At 39.7% G+C, this 13,923-nt stretch overlaps 1 protein-coding gene across 1 annotated transcript; it reads left to right on the forward strand.

The window, feature by feature from the left end:
• Positions 1-2,039: 2,039 nt before the first annotated feature.
• TMEM38B (transmembrane protein 38B) lies at positions 2,040-10,474 on the forward strand. Its single transcript, XM_008945967.1, has 5 exons — positions 2,040-2,190; positions 5,100-5,284; positions 6,354-6,441; positions 8,527-8,644; positions 10,235-10,474. The coding sequence occupies exons 1-5, from the start codon at positions 2,084-2,086 to the stop codon at positions 10,439-10,441; spliced, it is 705 nt and encodes a 234-aa protein (XP_008944215.1). The 5' UTR covers positions 2,040-2,083; the 3' UTR covers positions 10,442-10,474.
• Positions 10,475-13,923: the final 3,449 nt, after the last annotated feature.

Here is a 13,923-nt window from a genome sequence, read left to right on the forward strand (position 1 = left end):
CCTGTATTATATCTGTCCAGGAGCTAAAACTAGTGCATAGTGCAACAGCTGATCTGCTAGCAGTACTCTTCAGTTCCAGCACATGTTGCCTTGTGATTTACATTGACTGTCTGTGCTAGCTGGGTTTTCTCATTGTCCTGTAAAGTTTGGGATGTTTCCTCTCTATACCGTCCCTTTATGCTACAGTGCCACAGCAGCATTTAGTGGAGCTGCTCAACAGAGAGAGTACTGCTGAACATGGAGGTGGGATGTTCTCTTACTGCAAGAAAGGGAGGTCAGTCCTTTCACACTAAAGTAGGTGTAGAGTAATACTTGTAATGCACCTTTGTCGTCAAACAAGAGAATAATTACATGGGAGAAAGAAGCTACTGTAGTTCTTTTGGACCAGTGAGTACCTATTTAATTTTTTTAAATTTTTTTTCTGAATGCAATAGCTGTCAGCATTTTTAGATTTTAATTTGTGTTTAATAGAGGAAACCTCAGTGTATTAAGCACAAAACTTTAATATTCTGCAAGTGTGTTACCCTTTTTAAATATCTTGGTGAAAATAGGTCCACATTCAGTTATATGTGATCTGGAAGTGATAGCCCAATTTATATTTTTATTTCTGCTACCAAGTAACGTTACCAGGCTTTAGAATTTTCTCTGGTTAATTTTACTCACACAAACATAATTGATAGCTGCTGTGGAGAAGTGATAATATGCAATAACAAAGCTGAGCATAACCAGCTTGGAGCACCACGTACTGCAATATGGAAAATAAATTATGCAATAGTTTTAAAAAGAAGGGAGAAGTTATTTTATAGTTGGATGTTCTGTAATAGTTAGGAATGCTCATTTTTATCAACTGGCTGTTAGATAGGAATTCAGATAGTGTTGCAATACGGAATACCTGTGCCAGCATGGAAACTGGAACAATCTTGTTAATACTCTTGTGTGAAGTGAATTGCATCGGGAGTGCTGCATTCTCTTGGGTACGTTTGAGCTTCTCATCTTGAATAAGGAGCTTCTTTTCCCACAGAAATGCTTGAAAAAACAAAAGCGTCTCTTCTGAATTGAGAACATATGTCAGATTTCATTTTGGGGCAGACACTTGGTTTAGTCTCTACTTTTGTGAACTTCAGCCTTTGGACTATGGAAAATTAAACTAGTTCAGGCAAGCAGAGCTCTGCACCTCTGTAAAGGGGAAGCTTTGACAACATTAAACTTCTGAAGTAGAAGGCAACGGTCAGAACAACTTCTTGAGCGTATTCTGGTTTTGATGAAGTGTTATCTCCCCTTGAAACTGGTTAAGGCTTCCTATTTCCTACAGCATGATCTATTAGTGTTGAATAGTCTCCTGGCATAGTTCTGTTGCAATTTATAAAGGATAATTAATTTTAAAGATAACAAAGTAAACCAAGCTGTAAATGTTTTAATAACAAGGGAGACTTAACATTTATTATTGTGGCTTCAGGTAGTCTTTTTTTCTCTGTTCAGAATTGCAGGTGAAACTATTTAATAATTGTTTTGAATACTGCTTTCATTTTGGTCAGCAGACACAGTTAGCAGGGTGTTTTGAGGGAAAAAGAAAACAGTGACCTTGAATTCGTCAACACTGAAAGCAGAAATGGAATCTGTAGACTTAGCCTTGCAAAAGTTTATCAATACCAGTCCTGTCTAGCTCAGCAAAGCCACTTGTGTATTTTTAATACAGATTTGAAAGCAACTGTATGTCTATGCCAGTTTATTAACAATGAGACCTCTCAGCCATGCTCTGAAAGCTTTTTCTGCTTAGTAGCCAAATAGTTACAATAAATCAACCCACAGAAGATGTTCAGACACCACAATGTCTGTCTGTCACTTTTATTTGGGTAGCGTATGCTTAAGTCAGTGCACTTTCAAAGACTTTTCCTGTGAAAGCAGACGGATTTCCGCAGGATTCTTCATTACCTAAAGAAACAACGTTGGACTGAGTGATTTGAGAGATACTGACTTTTCAAACACGATTTCAAATATTTGCTTCTATTTATGCGCGTTTCCCTTTGTTTCAGGAGTGGTGGAAGTGTCAGTCCGAAGTCCAGTTGCCTGCTGGTTTAGTGCTATGCTTTGTTGCTTTGGTGGTTCAGTTTTGTCTTCGCTGATGCTTGCAGAACCTCCGGTGGCATTTTTGGCAAAGGGCACGAATATTCTTCTGGCATCTTCGATCTGGTAAGCGTCCACTGTTGAGTTAGATGAGCAGTATTGGTTCCGAGGAAGCTATACTTTGTGAACTGATACTATATCATCAAGCTTCCATGTAAATCAGGAGCTTAACTGAAAAATGTTATAGATTTGGATGCTGTATTTTCATCCAGCAAGTCACTGCAGTGAAATAGCTGTTAGGATCCTGTTCTATAGAAATAACATGCTCCTAAAAGAGCAACTCTTGTGGGCTGTTGTATAACGAAATGCTCAGTCTATAGACTAGACTTGACTTAGATTTTTATAGTATTCCTTGTCAAACAGCTGAAAACATTATTTTGGGATAAAGTGGACTTCAGTTACTGCTTTTTTTTGGATATAGGTAAGTCATAAATGCGGTCTAGTTTATTAGCAGTAGCTCTTGGAAGACCAGAACCTGGCTGATGTAAAAATTTTGAAGTTGTCTGTAATTGGGACTGATCTTCTTTCCTCTCTTTTAGTTTCTGCCTCCTGACATTCTTTTTTTTCCCCCTATGTTTTGCCCTTTGCCAAATGCATGCGCGTTGCAGTGGAAGACGGTATAAAGCTGAATGGGAAGTCAGGCATCTGAATGAGGCAGCAGTCTGGCCTGTTTTGGAATTCAGAAAAACCACTGGAGTTATTTTCATATGAATTTGGCCTTCCAGTGCAGTTTGTTTGTTTTCGAAAGTGGTCTTTGAAGAAACCCTCAATCAAACTTGACAAAATTTGAGAGCAGCAGTGGGTTTTTGAACTTAAAAATACCAATTCCTGTCTTAAAGAAAAAAAAAAAAGAGTGTTATCTGCTTGAAATGCTTTAGCAGCCCGTTAGGTTTTATAGTTTCAGCTCGTTTCAGCAAGTGACAGGAGCTGGCAGTACATGTGCATGGACTTTGATTTCTCTTGAACTCAACACAATCAAACGTGATTGGCTGTGCACGAATAAAATGGAGTTTTTTAATGAGGAGCTGCGAATGTTACAAAACTTTTTAAGCTTCTGTCTTACGAAGTTCTCTTCATGAATGTGATTACTTTAGTTCTTGATCCTGAATCATGTGAATTGAGGTTTCCGAAGGTGACCATAAAAGGCGTTGTGCTACGCCTGGCAAGCGCTCCTGAATGTTCTGTAGGACAGCGACATCTGCTGTCACCCGGTCTCCCTAGCAGAGACCACGGGCAAAGATGCCGTGGCGGGGCTGCTGCCAAGGTCCACAGGTAACCCCGTTACCTGTGCTGGGGGTTCCTCAACCCACGTTCTGCAATTGCACGTTAATTCTGCTTATTGTGCTCTGTTGAATACGTGGTTTAAATGGCTGCTTGCCATTACCGGATTTAAATCCGTGGTCTGTGCATCTTTGACTTCCTGTCAACTGAAGCTTGGTTGCATACAAAGGCAGTTGACTTTACAATAGGAGGAAAAGTAAGAATGTAAGTTATTCAAAATAAAGCTAAAGCTGAGCACCAGAGCAGTAGTGAGCTACTAAAATTCCAGTAACTGTCTTGTATGTGAAAAACAGGCACATAGACTGTTGCACACTACGCTCTGGGAGGTCTTGAAGAGAAGAACCTTTAGAAGTTTGCAGTGGCAGGGTGCTATGTCCACTGCAGAAAAAGAAAATGTATAACTGGGGCAGGAGTTCAGCTACACTTTGCCTTTCTGGGGAGGAAGCTTCCTGGCATTGTGCTGTAAAGGATAAGTTGCCTTTTTTTTTTTTTTTTTTTTTTTTTATCATGTCTCAACATTTTGAAAATTTTGCTAAATCACTCAAGCCCTGGATTCTGTCTTGATTTTTAATCTGTAACCGTGAAACATGGACTTTTCCTTGTTGTGGTGTCTGCTAGTAGTTTCAATGAAGTAAGCTAGATATGAAAGATGCATATCTGTATTGCAGCCTGAGTAAGCAGAAGAGTACAGCCTTAGAAATTCTTGGTAGGCAGGTTTGAGCTCAGAAGACTTAAGCCAACAGGCAAGTATCTATTTTTCTTTCTTTTTTAAGTGAAAAAGTACTCTCCCTGTCCTTTAAAGGCTTTCTATGCTTTTTGCTTAATACTCGTTTATTCCTGTGCTGAAACAATCTAGATACTTAATCTTCATTAATTTTTTGAGACCTTGAACGCCTCTGTAAAAATTGGACTTTGTTTCTGATGAAGAGATACAATAAAACACCAAATCATCTAATCTTTTGAAATTTACTGTCATCTTAGGATTTCATTGTTAGTCATCTTCATTTTGTTTTAAAAGCGCGTTGATAAAAGCTGTTATTAGATTTTGAGAACTGTGCTATCAACTTTTTGAAAAAAAGAGATGTGCTTGTAATTGGCAAGATGGAAAAGCTGTGATTGGTGGTTACCAAGATGTGAAATGTGTTTGGAAAAAAAACTGTTCATCTGGCACGACAGTAACTACTGGAGGCATTCTTGCTGAAGTTATATCATTCTGTGTACCTATCAGTGTGAGAGCATGGTGTCTGTGTGTAATGTACCACCCTGTTGTAATCCTCAGGAAAAAAAAGCCCCCCACAAAACCAAAGAAGCCAACCAAAAGTAAGCCACAAAAAACCAAAAGCACACAAAATCAGTCAGACTCTAATAATTTTAATTATAAAAACATATGTAAGCTATAGAACAGTTAGTAAAATTTAAAGTACATGAGAAAGAGCTTTAACGGATTCTTCTTTGGGACAATGTGGCAGTAAGAACAATTCTAAATAATGTTTAATGATTTTGGTGCAAGAGTTCAAGTATGCTCAAAAGCATTTAAAATTTTCTGATATGTCTACTACGCAAGACAGTGAGTTATCAGTAGTATATCATGCATTGCTAGTCATATTCCAAAACTATCTTTAAAGTTTATTAGAAAGTGAATTTCTTAGCAAAAACTTTTGAACGTTGCTAATGGATTTTATCATGATTTTCAGGTATCTTGTGTTTTACTGCCCCCAAGACATATTCTACCGGTGCTTTGCCTTTCTGCCTCTGCGGCTTCTGGTTGCAGGAATGAAAGAAGTGACTAGGACTTGGAAGATAACAGCTGGCATTGCACATGCAGACAGTCACTTCAAAGATGCCTGGCTTGTCATGGTAGCTGTGGGCTGGGCCAGAGGTAACATGCATAATGTTGTCTTGTGATAGATTGTGATGTTTTGGAGTAGTATTTAAATTGCTAGCCCTTGAGCATAACTGTAGCACCATTCCTTTCTGTGCTGGATATAAGAGTCCTGATGCATTCTGTTAGCCCCTCAAGGGAAAAGCCTGTGCAGCAGTTTTTCTGCCTGGATTAAGGGTAACACTGAATGACTTTGAGGCAAGTTCATCTTATCCCTTTAGAAGGTCTCATGAGGACTTCCAGGTTGGGCTGTTGATGGCAATAAAGAAATAGATCTCCTGTGTAACTTCAGTGGTATTACTAAACTGTTCAACACTTTCCTCATGGCTATTTTCCTTGCACATGGCTGAAGAGGAGAACTTGTTTTCCTGGAGTTTTGGGTTGTAAGCATTAGCTGATTTTAAACACAGGAATGACTTTTCTTGCCTGCCTGCTGTTCGGAGTGTGACTCTGAAGCTACCTTCCTATCAGCTGTTTTTGTAGTCACAGTGTTAGACCCACTTCAGGAAGTGTAGTGCAGCTCTTGTTTCTATTTACTTGGTTCTGTTCTGCTCTGGGAAACATGTGTTAACGTGTTGACCTAATGGTATAATATTATCAGTTTATAATATTATCAGTCTCATTGGTCAGAGTGTCTGTAACACCTTCTTGTGTCATGTATTCTTTTAGTGTAAAAATACATATCCCACTCTCCTTCCAGAAGGTCCTTGTAGTTTCTAGAGACACCCCCTATATTTACATGATGATGTGAAGAATGGAACTATATATGCCTCGCTGGGGATTTACTCTGGCAGTTCAGGCATTGCTTTGTAGTGGTGAGTGCATCAATTTGGATGCTATCACAGAAAGGTAAATCTGAGGTTCATGCTAAGTAGCTAAAACCTCTGAGGTTTCATGCCAGTCACTCAAGTCATGCGCATATAAAAGATTGGATTAGTCTCTCTAAGTCTGAGCTTCGGGTGCCACATTTGGCATCTGGTGGAACAAGTTCTTCTCGGAACAATAATAGGTTTTGCAGTGGTGGTAGCAGCCAGTGGAGGCTTACTGTAAATCTCTGCATTTTCAGGAGCTGGTGGTGGCCTAATTTCCAACTTTGAGCAGCTGGTGAGAGGAGTGTGGAAACCTGAAACCAATGAACTCCTGAAGATGTCCTAGTAAGTTTTTAAAAAGGATTACACTTGTTAACTGTTGTTTTACTAACTGTTTGTATTGACTATCACTTTTAGTGGGTCAAAGTAAAAAATAACAAAGCAAAACAAGTAGTAGGTCATGTTTGTACTTACTGTTTTGGTGCGTATCTTGTCAAGATTGTTTGATCTTCAGCAATTTTAGCAGATGTTTTAATCATTTTAGGCACAAGCACACCAAATGGGAAAATTAGTCAACAACAGTTATTTGCAGAAAGCAGTATTGAGTCAGTAGGAAGTTGCTGGAAAGCAGTATTGACTCAGTTTGTCTTACAGGGATATGGTCTTCTATCCAAAATGGAAGGACAGCAGTACCAGAAGTGCACAAGTGAAATGTGCATTTTTAGAGGATGTTCTGGGCATCGCTAAGTTGGCTTCCTTTGACCTTTGTCACTTTGACTTTGCCAGTATTGTTTTCCTCCAGAGAGATCAATTCTTGGAGAAAGTGCAAACTGATCATTCAATATAGCAGAAATATACTGCACCATAAGAAACGTTGCTTCTAATCCAGAGGCAAAGAAGGGGAATATTACATGGCTCCCAGTTTAGTCTATACAGTAATAAAATGACAACTGAGACAGCCACAAGCTATTATTGTAAGTCAAGATGAGCTCACTGTGGTGATTTCCTAAAATTAGTTTGATCTTTCCCATGTTACTCTCAGGTCTTTAAAAATCACAATTTTTTATTTTTTTTTTTAAGTTATCTTGCTTTTCTGCTGCTACTCATAGCAATAGAATAACAGAAGAGAAATTTGTAGCCTTTCCACTGGAAATATTTCAACTTTTTATGGCTTGTGTTTGTGGGCTTTTTCTGATATTGCAGGTAATTAGAATTTAGAATGTAAGTGGCAGTCTTGAAAGCAGACTTCTAAAAGGGAGAGGTCACTGTCAAGAATGTAAACCCAAATAACACTGTACTGACAGGTGCAGCACTAATCAAAGCTTAATGACTCCTGCAGTGCTTGCATATATTCTCCTTGTCCGTGGTGGATATGGCTCAAATTAACAAGTCCGTGGTGGATATGGCTCAAATTAACAAGAAAAGGATTTTTATTGTTTAATATATAAAACTTAAGAATATTAAGTAGAAGAAAGCTATGGATAAGTATAAGTAAGGTTAAGTGGATCAAACATCCTGCAAATGGATGAGCTGCCTGTGTACACAGAGTTGTTTTTGGACTTCCTGAGTGGGAAGTTGATGCAGTAAATTTCTGAGTTTCTGAACAGACAGAGAAGAATGTGTCCACACTAGATGCTCTATGATAATAGGAATGTCACCTGTAGATGTCACATGTACAGAACGAAACATGCAGAATTTTTCTGTCAGTATTTTAGTACTTTCTCTTAAGATGACTTCAGATAACTGACCAAATTCTCTTGTTTTTCTTCTTTCTCTTGTTTTTTTTTTACTGCATACCTAGCAAGGGATTTTGCCACCACAATGAAGATAGCTAGATGATAAAAATCTTTGCGTGTTTTGGGTCAACAGAGTGATGCTGGCAAAACTTGGCAACATAGGCCTAGCTCATATAAGCTGATTACAACCCTGGAACTTCTGGGATGTCACAGTGAACTGAGACTTGGGCTATGTTGTTCTTCAACCTTAAGCAACTCCTTGGAGTAACTAACACCTGGTGTACAGCAGAGGAACCTGTTTTTAAGTCTTGTCTGGGTAGTGCAAGCTTTGTGACTTAACTCTTCAGTAAGGTACATTGGGAGAGGAAGAAGGGGAGCAAGCTGGTATGTAGAGTCTGAACAGATGCATTGATTTGAGGAGGATTTGTCAAATACAAGTGTGCTCCTGTGTAAAGTAGTGCTGAACCTGATGCTTGTCCATATTATGGAACAGAAGCATAGTGATAGTATAGAAAGTTAAAGTCTTACTACAATTATAGCTAGGTTTTGGACTTTGTCACTGTTACCACAAGTTTTCATGAGTTCTATTGAGAAATTATTCTTTTACACCCTAAGAATATCTATTTCCAGGCCAGGGTAGCTTTCACTGTAGAGTAGAGAGAGGAAATGAACATTTTTTTTGTTTGATTTCTAGCCCTGTGAAGGTAACCTTGATAGGAGCTGTTCTTTTCACCCTGCAACACAGCAAGTACTTGCCAATAGCAAGACATAGCCTCATGTTTTTCTACACCATCTTTCTGGTAGTCTCCAAGGTAAGAATGTGAGTATGTTGCAAATAACTGAATAAAAGAAAATATTTTATTTCATTATTTCAGAGAACTAAAAATGCCCTCCCAGCGTTCTAGCACCAGCTCAAATTTGTGTTCCTTGATGGGAAGGCAAACTCCAACCAAAAGCTTAAGCCCGTGTTTAAACTTCTATACATAAGCAGAGCAGAAAACCTATCCTGTTACTGATACTGTTCAATATATGGAGAAAGAAAAGGAAAAGAAAATGAGGAATTTTGGCACCCAGCAGTTGGTAATGTCAGGGTTATAAGTCCATAATCTCAAACAGAACTTTTGCTTGTAGAAAGAAGCTCTGTTTTCTGCCTTTTGCTAGCTACTTAAGCCTTCCTTGTACCTGGGCAGTCATTTGTGGGTTTGCAAAACAAGCTAACTAGGTTCTCGTGTAGATTAAAGTGTTAACAATGTGAGCGTTTAGGTGGGAGGAGAAAGTGTATCAAAACCACTTTGAAGTAGCTGTAACTACTTTTATAATAAAGTAATTAATGCTATCTTCAATTCCTCCAGTCTTGTTCATTTCCAGGATGATACCTGTCTTTAGAATTATTAGCTAGTAACAAAGTGTAGTCTGTGTTAGTAGAAGCCTGGTGATTTTAAGAGCTTCAGGGTTGCTGTTGAACAAACCAGAGTGTGTCTTGAAGATGCCAGTCTCCTTTCTGTGAAGCAGCTGACAAGTTTAATTCTAGAAAAGCTGCCTTTTGGAAGGTGAGACTTCAAGCTTGTGCTCCTGATTCTACACGTAAACAAACCAGTAAAGGCATTGTTGAACTGGGGGTGCTGGGACTAGAGTAGGAAAGGAATGTTATTCTGCAGGTGAGAATTTCTAGCTGTCTTCAGCAGCTGGCTGTCAGGCTGCACCGAAGTGACCAAGTTCTGAAACCCACAGTGTGGAACCTGAGCATTTAATTCACTAAAAAAGCAACAGTTGCAGTTCTGGCATGGTCCTGTAATACTACCTTGTTCCAGAAAAGTCTCAGGTCTCTGAAAACTCTAAAACTGTTGCAATATAAACTTGTCCAGTACCTGGATATACAAAACATTTTTTTCTGCACCGATTCAAACTTACGTATTCTGAAGAATTTCCACCTAAATCTCTAAACTTCATGGAATGAGTATGGCTGTCTGGAATTCTAACTAAAGTCTGTTTGTACATATATATTTAGGTGCTTACACATTACATTGTTTCAGTTTAAATGGAAATCACCACTGTTTTATCTTTCAGTTTGACCAAGGTACAGAAATTAAGACTTCGAAGTTGCTCCTCACCTGAGCTGTACGACATAAAATGTGGTTTACTCTTGGGATGATTTTAGTAAATACGCAGAAAGTTTTTTGTGCACATTGCTTGTGTATAGCTGTGTGAAGAGCACAGGTCAGCGAGAAAAGCATTCTTTGATCAATTCAAGCTACAGTGAATGTGTTCCTGTTCTTGGTGGCATGGCCTCATGCTACTGTACAAAGTTAGAAATGCCATACATCCATTCAGCTTTGAACTTATTTTCAATTGCTGTGAAGTCATTAAAACTTTCATTGTGACTTGATCCTTGTTCTTCATAGGTAACAATGATGCTGAGAAGATCTTCAGCTTCTCCATTTGCTCCTTTTGAGGCTGCATTAGGCTATATGTTCTTTGGCTTGCAAAAGACGCCCTCCAAAGGGAAGGGTGAAGGGGCTGCATCTTCCAATGGCTCTTCAGTCTGTGACCGGTCCTCTGAACAACACACTGATGGCGTTAAGAAAAGACAAGCAAAGAAAACAGAATAAGTCTCTTAAAATCCTTGATGGCCATAACCTGTGAAGAAGTTCGTATTTCAGATGAGGCTGGCTGAGAAATTTGTTTAAAGATAACGTGAGGAGAGCACTGGACTTTGTGCTACTGTGTTGTTCTTTGCCTTCAGAATGTGTTTTGTAAGCTGCTGCTCAGATGCCTAAATGTGCCTGTGGGATTTGTAAGTTTAAAAACCACAGATTTGTATAGTGGCTGTAAGTTTATTAAATTTTGTACTTAGGGTAACTTTAAGTGCTTACGTGCTAAAAAGGGTAATGTCGAAATGTGGCAATCGACTTTGTTATTTCTTCTGATGCATCACTTGCTTCACTCTCCCCTCCCACTGGCTTCTTACATTTCACTTGGATAGCATGGATTTGCACTGCCAGGTGTTCACAGCAGCATGTCCCAAATAAGAAAGTCATCATCTGAGTGAGGCTTAATCAAATCACACTGTAAAACTATGCAAATGTACCGAACTGATGCCTTTAACTAGAAAAATAACTGAATTACTCTTGTAATTCACATTGCACTGGTCTAGATTTTCATAATTTACTTAGAAGAATATGAAAAATATTAATTTATTTTTTAAAATAAGAGTGAGTTATCTGATACCTTTAAAAATCTTTACAGTTAGCAAGTAGAAACATTTCAACATTTTCATTGTTGGCTTACTTTGATACTTTACTTGCAAACATTTGATGTCTAGCTAGTTTTCATGTTACACAGGTGACTTCCACGTGTTTGTAGTTACCTCTCAGTTTGACTGGGACTAGACATCTCTGCCTGGACTTTTACAGAAGCGTAAGCATTTTTTTCTTTCCAAAGCCAAACTTGCTTTTAAAAAAGAATACAAGCCAGTACATGTGCCTTGTTTCTCATGAGTTCAGCCTTATTATGCCTGCTGCTAATAAATACCAGCACTCGTTTGTAGCAATTACTTCTAGTGCTAATGGGGAGGAAGCCTGGTGTCACAGGCAGATTTTGGGGTTTTTTGATCATGCATTGCTTTACAGAACACCATGTTGTGTTCTGTAGTGGTGGTGGGGTAGACCTGTCTTGAAGAGGGGGAAAGGATCCTTGCAGAGTGCTCACTGAAAGAGCTTTAAACTAGATTTGATGGGGATGAGGGATGAAACTAGGCTTGATGGAGATAAGCCTGGAGATGGCCTGCCAGTGTTTGAGGGATGGTGTGCTAGCGAGGTCCATTGCTCTGCCATCTCAGTGAAGGTGGGGGATGGAGATCCATGTGGCAGCAAAGCCACAAGAATTATTGATGTGTTAGAAAGCATTGAAGAGCCTGAGGTCAGTCATGTAGGAGTTAGGGCTTCTCCCCCTAAAAAGATGCAGAATCAATATACCACCAGCTGAAGTGCATTTACACCAATGCACACAAACAGGAGGAGCTGGAGGCCACTGTGCAAGCAGGAGAAGTACAATACAGTTGTCATCACAACAACGTGGTGGGGTGAGTTGCACAACTGGAGTGTCTCAATGGATGGCTGTGAACTCTTCAGAAAGGATAAGCCAGGGAGAAGAGGCAGTGGGATAGAGCTGTATGTTAGTGTTTGGACTGTCTAGAGCTTGATGGTGGTAGTAGGATTGAGCATTTAGGGGTAAAAATCGGGGGGGGGAAGGCCAACAGGAAAAATACAGTGGGAGACTGTTACAGGCTGCCCAGCCAGGATCAAGAGACAGACAAAATCCTGTAATACAGCTGCAAGAGTCTCACAGTCACTGGCCTTTGTTCTCATGCAGGATTTCAGCTTACTAGCTGTCTGCTGAAGGTTCCTGGAGTATGTGGAGGGTCACTTCCTGACATGGTGAGGGAAGCCACCCCGCCAGACCTGTTGTTCACTAACAGAGGAGGACTTGTGGTTCTTGTGAAGGTTGGAGGCTGTCTTCAGGCAGAGTGATCATGGATGCCTGGGGAAGAGTGGCTGGAAAGTTGCCTGGTGGAAAAGGACCTGGGGATGTTGATTGCCAGTTGGCTGCATATGAGCCAGCAGTGCGCCCAGGTGGCCAAGAAAGCCGACAGCTTCCTGGCTGGTGTCAGAAATAATGTGGACAGCAGGACTAAGGAAGTGGTCGTCCCCCTGTATTTGACACTGGTGAGGTCCCACCTCAAGTACTTTGTTCAGTTTTGGGCCTGTGACTACAAGAAAGGCATCAAGGTGCTGGCGTGTGTACAAAGAACCACAAGGAAGCTGGTGAAGGTTCTAGGAAAGAAGTCTGTGAGGGGCAGCTGAAGAACCTAGGCTTGTTTAGCCTGGAGGAGGTTGAGGGGAGACCGTATTGCTCTCTACAACTATCTGAAAGGACGTCATAGTGAGGTGAGGTCTTTTCTCTGAAGTAACTAGTAATAGGACAAGGGGGAATGGGCTTAAGTTGCACCAGGGAAGGTTTATATTGGATATTAGGAAGAATTTTTTCAGAGAAAGTGTTGTCAAGCCATGGAACAGGCTGCCCAGGGAAGTGGTGGAGTCACCATCCCTGGAGGTGTTTAAAAGATGTATAGATATAGTGCTTAGGGACACGATTTAGTGGTAGACTTGGCAGTGTTAGGTTAACAGTTGGACTCTATGACCTTAAAGGTCCTTTCAAACTTAAATGATTCTAGGACTATAATACGAGAAGCACTGAAACTACTGAAATCTGCTGCTTCCTGCCCATTGCATCTTTTTTGCACAGGATGTGGAGCAGTTCTAAGTTGCATATGCTTCAGAACTGAGAACTTTGATGTTTTAGAGATGTTACATTTTATACCATAGAATCTTTTCAGAGGAATCTTTAGTCAACGTGCCAATTTTTAGAATAAATTAAACTATTTTTTACAAAAATACATTATTTGTTGTCAGAAAGTACTGCTTTGAAAAGTATTATTCAGCAAGAGGAGGTAAGTTAATCTTTGTGCTGGGATGCCAAGGAGAATGTGGAGGGAGATCTGATTTAGAAGAGACACAGTTCTAATTCTGGGTACATATCTAAATTTAGAATAACTATCACCAGTGCTGTGTTTAAAGAAAAGAAAAAGGCAATCGAGAAATTTCTTGTGCTTGTCTAGTCGCTTTTCCCTAGTAGTGACCAAAACCATTGAATAACTTGGTTTGGAGTCCAACCTTACAGCAAATGTGCTGTACTTTTAAAGTTAAAATGAGTAATTTCTTCAAAAGAGAGGAATTTAAAAAACAGAATAAAACCAACAAACAAAACCAAGCAAATAAAAAAACCCAAACCAAGTCAAACCAAAACCCCAAACCAAAAACCCTCAACCCTTCAACTCTTTGGACAACACAGCAATCCTATTCCCGACCTCTGTCCTTTTTGCACTGAAACTTGGTGTGCAGTTACAAGTGCTTGGAGTATTCACTTGCAGAGTGTCTCACTTTTTTGTATCTTGGTGTTACGGATGTACGGACAAACCTGAAGCTGCCAACTAACTCATTAATGGTCAACCAGTTACTCAGAAACACCAGCA

The sequence above is a fragment of the Merops nubicus genome, unplaced genomic scaffold (genome assembly GCF_000691845.1).
Source record: "Merops nubicus isolate BGI_N331 unplaced genomic scaffold, ASM69184v1 scaffold15330, whole genome shotgun sequence".
Taxonomy (NCBI): Eukaryota; Metazoa; Chordata; class Aves; order Coraciiformes; family Meropidae; genus Merops; species Merops nubicus.

Bases quoted from the DNA above. Each gene is read 5' to 3' on its own strand.
- TMEM38B (XM_008945967.1), top strand. From the start codon at position 2,084: ATGCTTTGTTGCTTTGGTGGTTCAGTTTTGTCTTCGCTGATGCTTGCA. The intron at 5,285-6,353 runs GTAACATGCATA...CTGCATTTTCAG, and splicing joins AGCTGTGGGCTGGGCCAGAG to GAGCTGGTGGTGGCCTAATT. The intron at 8,645-10,234 runs GTAAGAATGTGA...TGTTCTTCATAG, and splicing joins TCTTTCTGGTAGTCTCCAAG to GTAACAATGATGCTGAGAAG.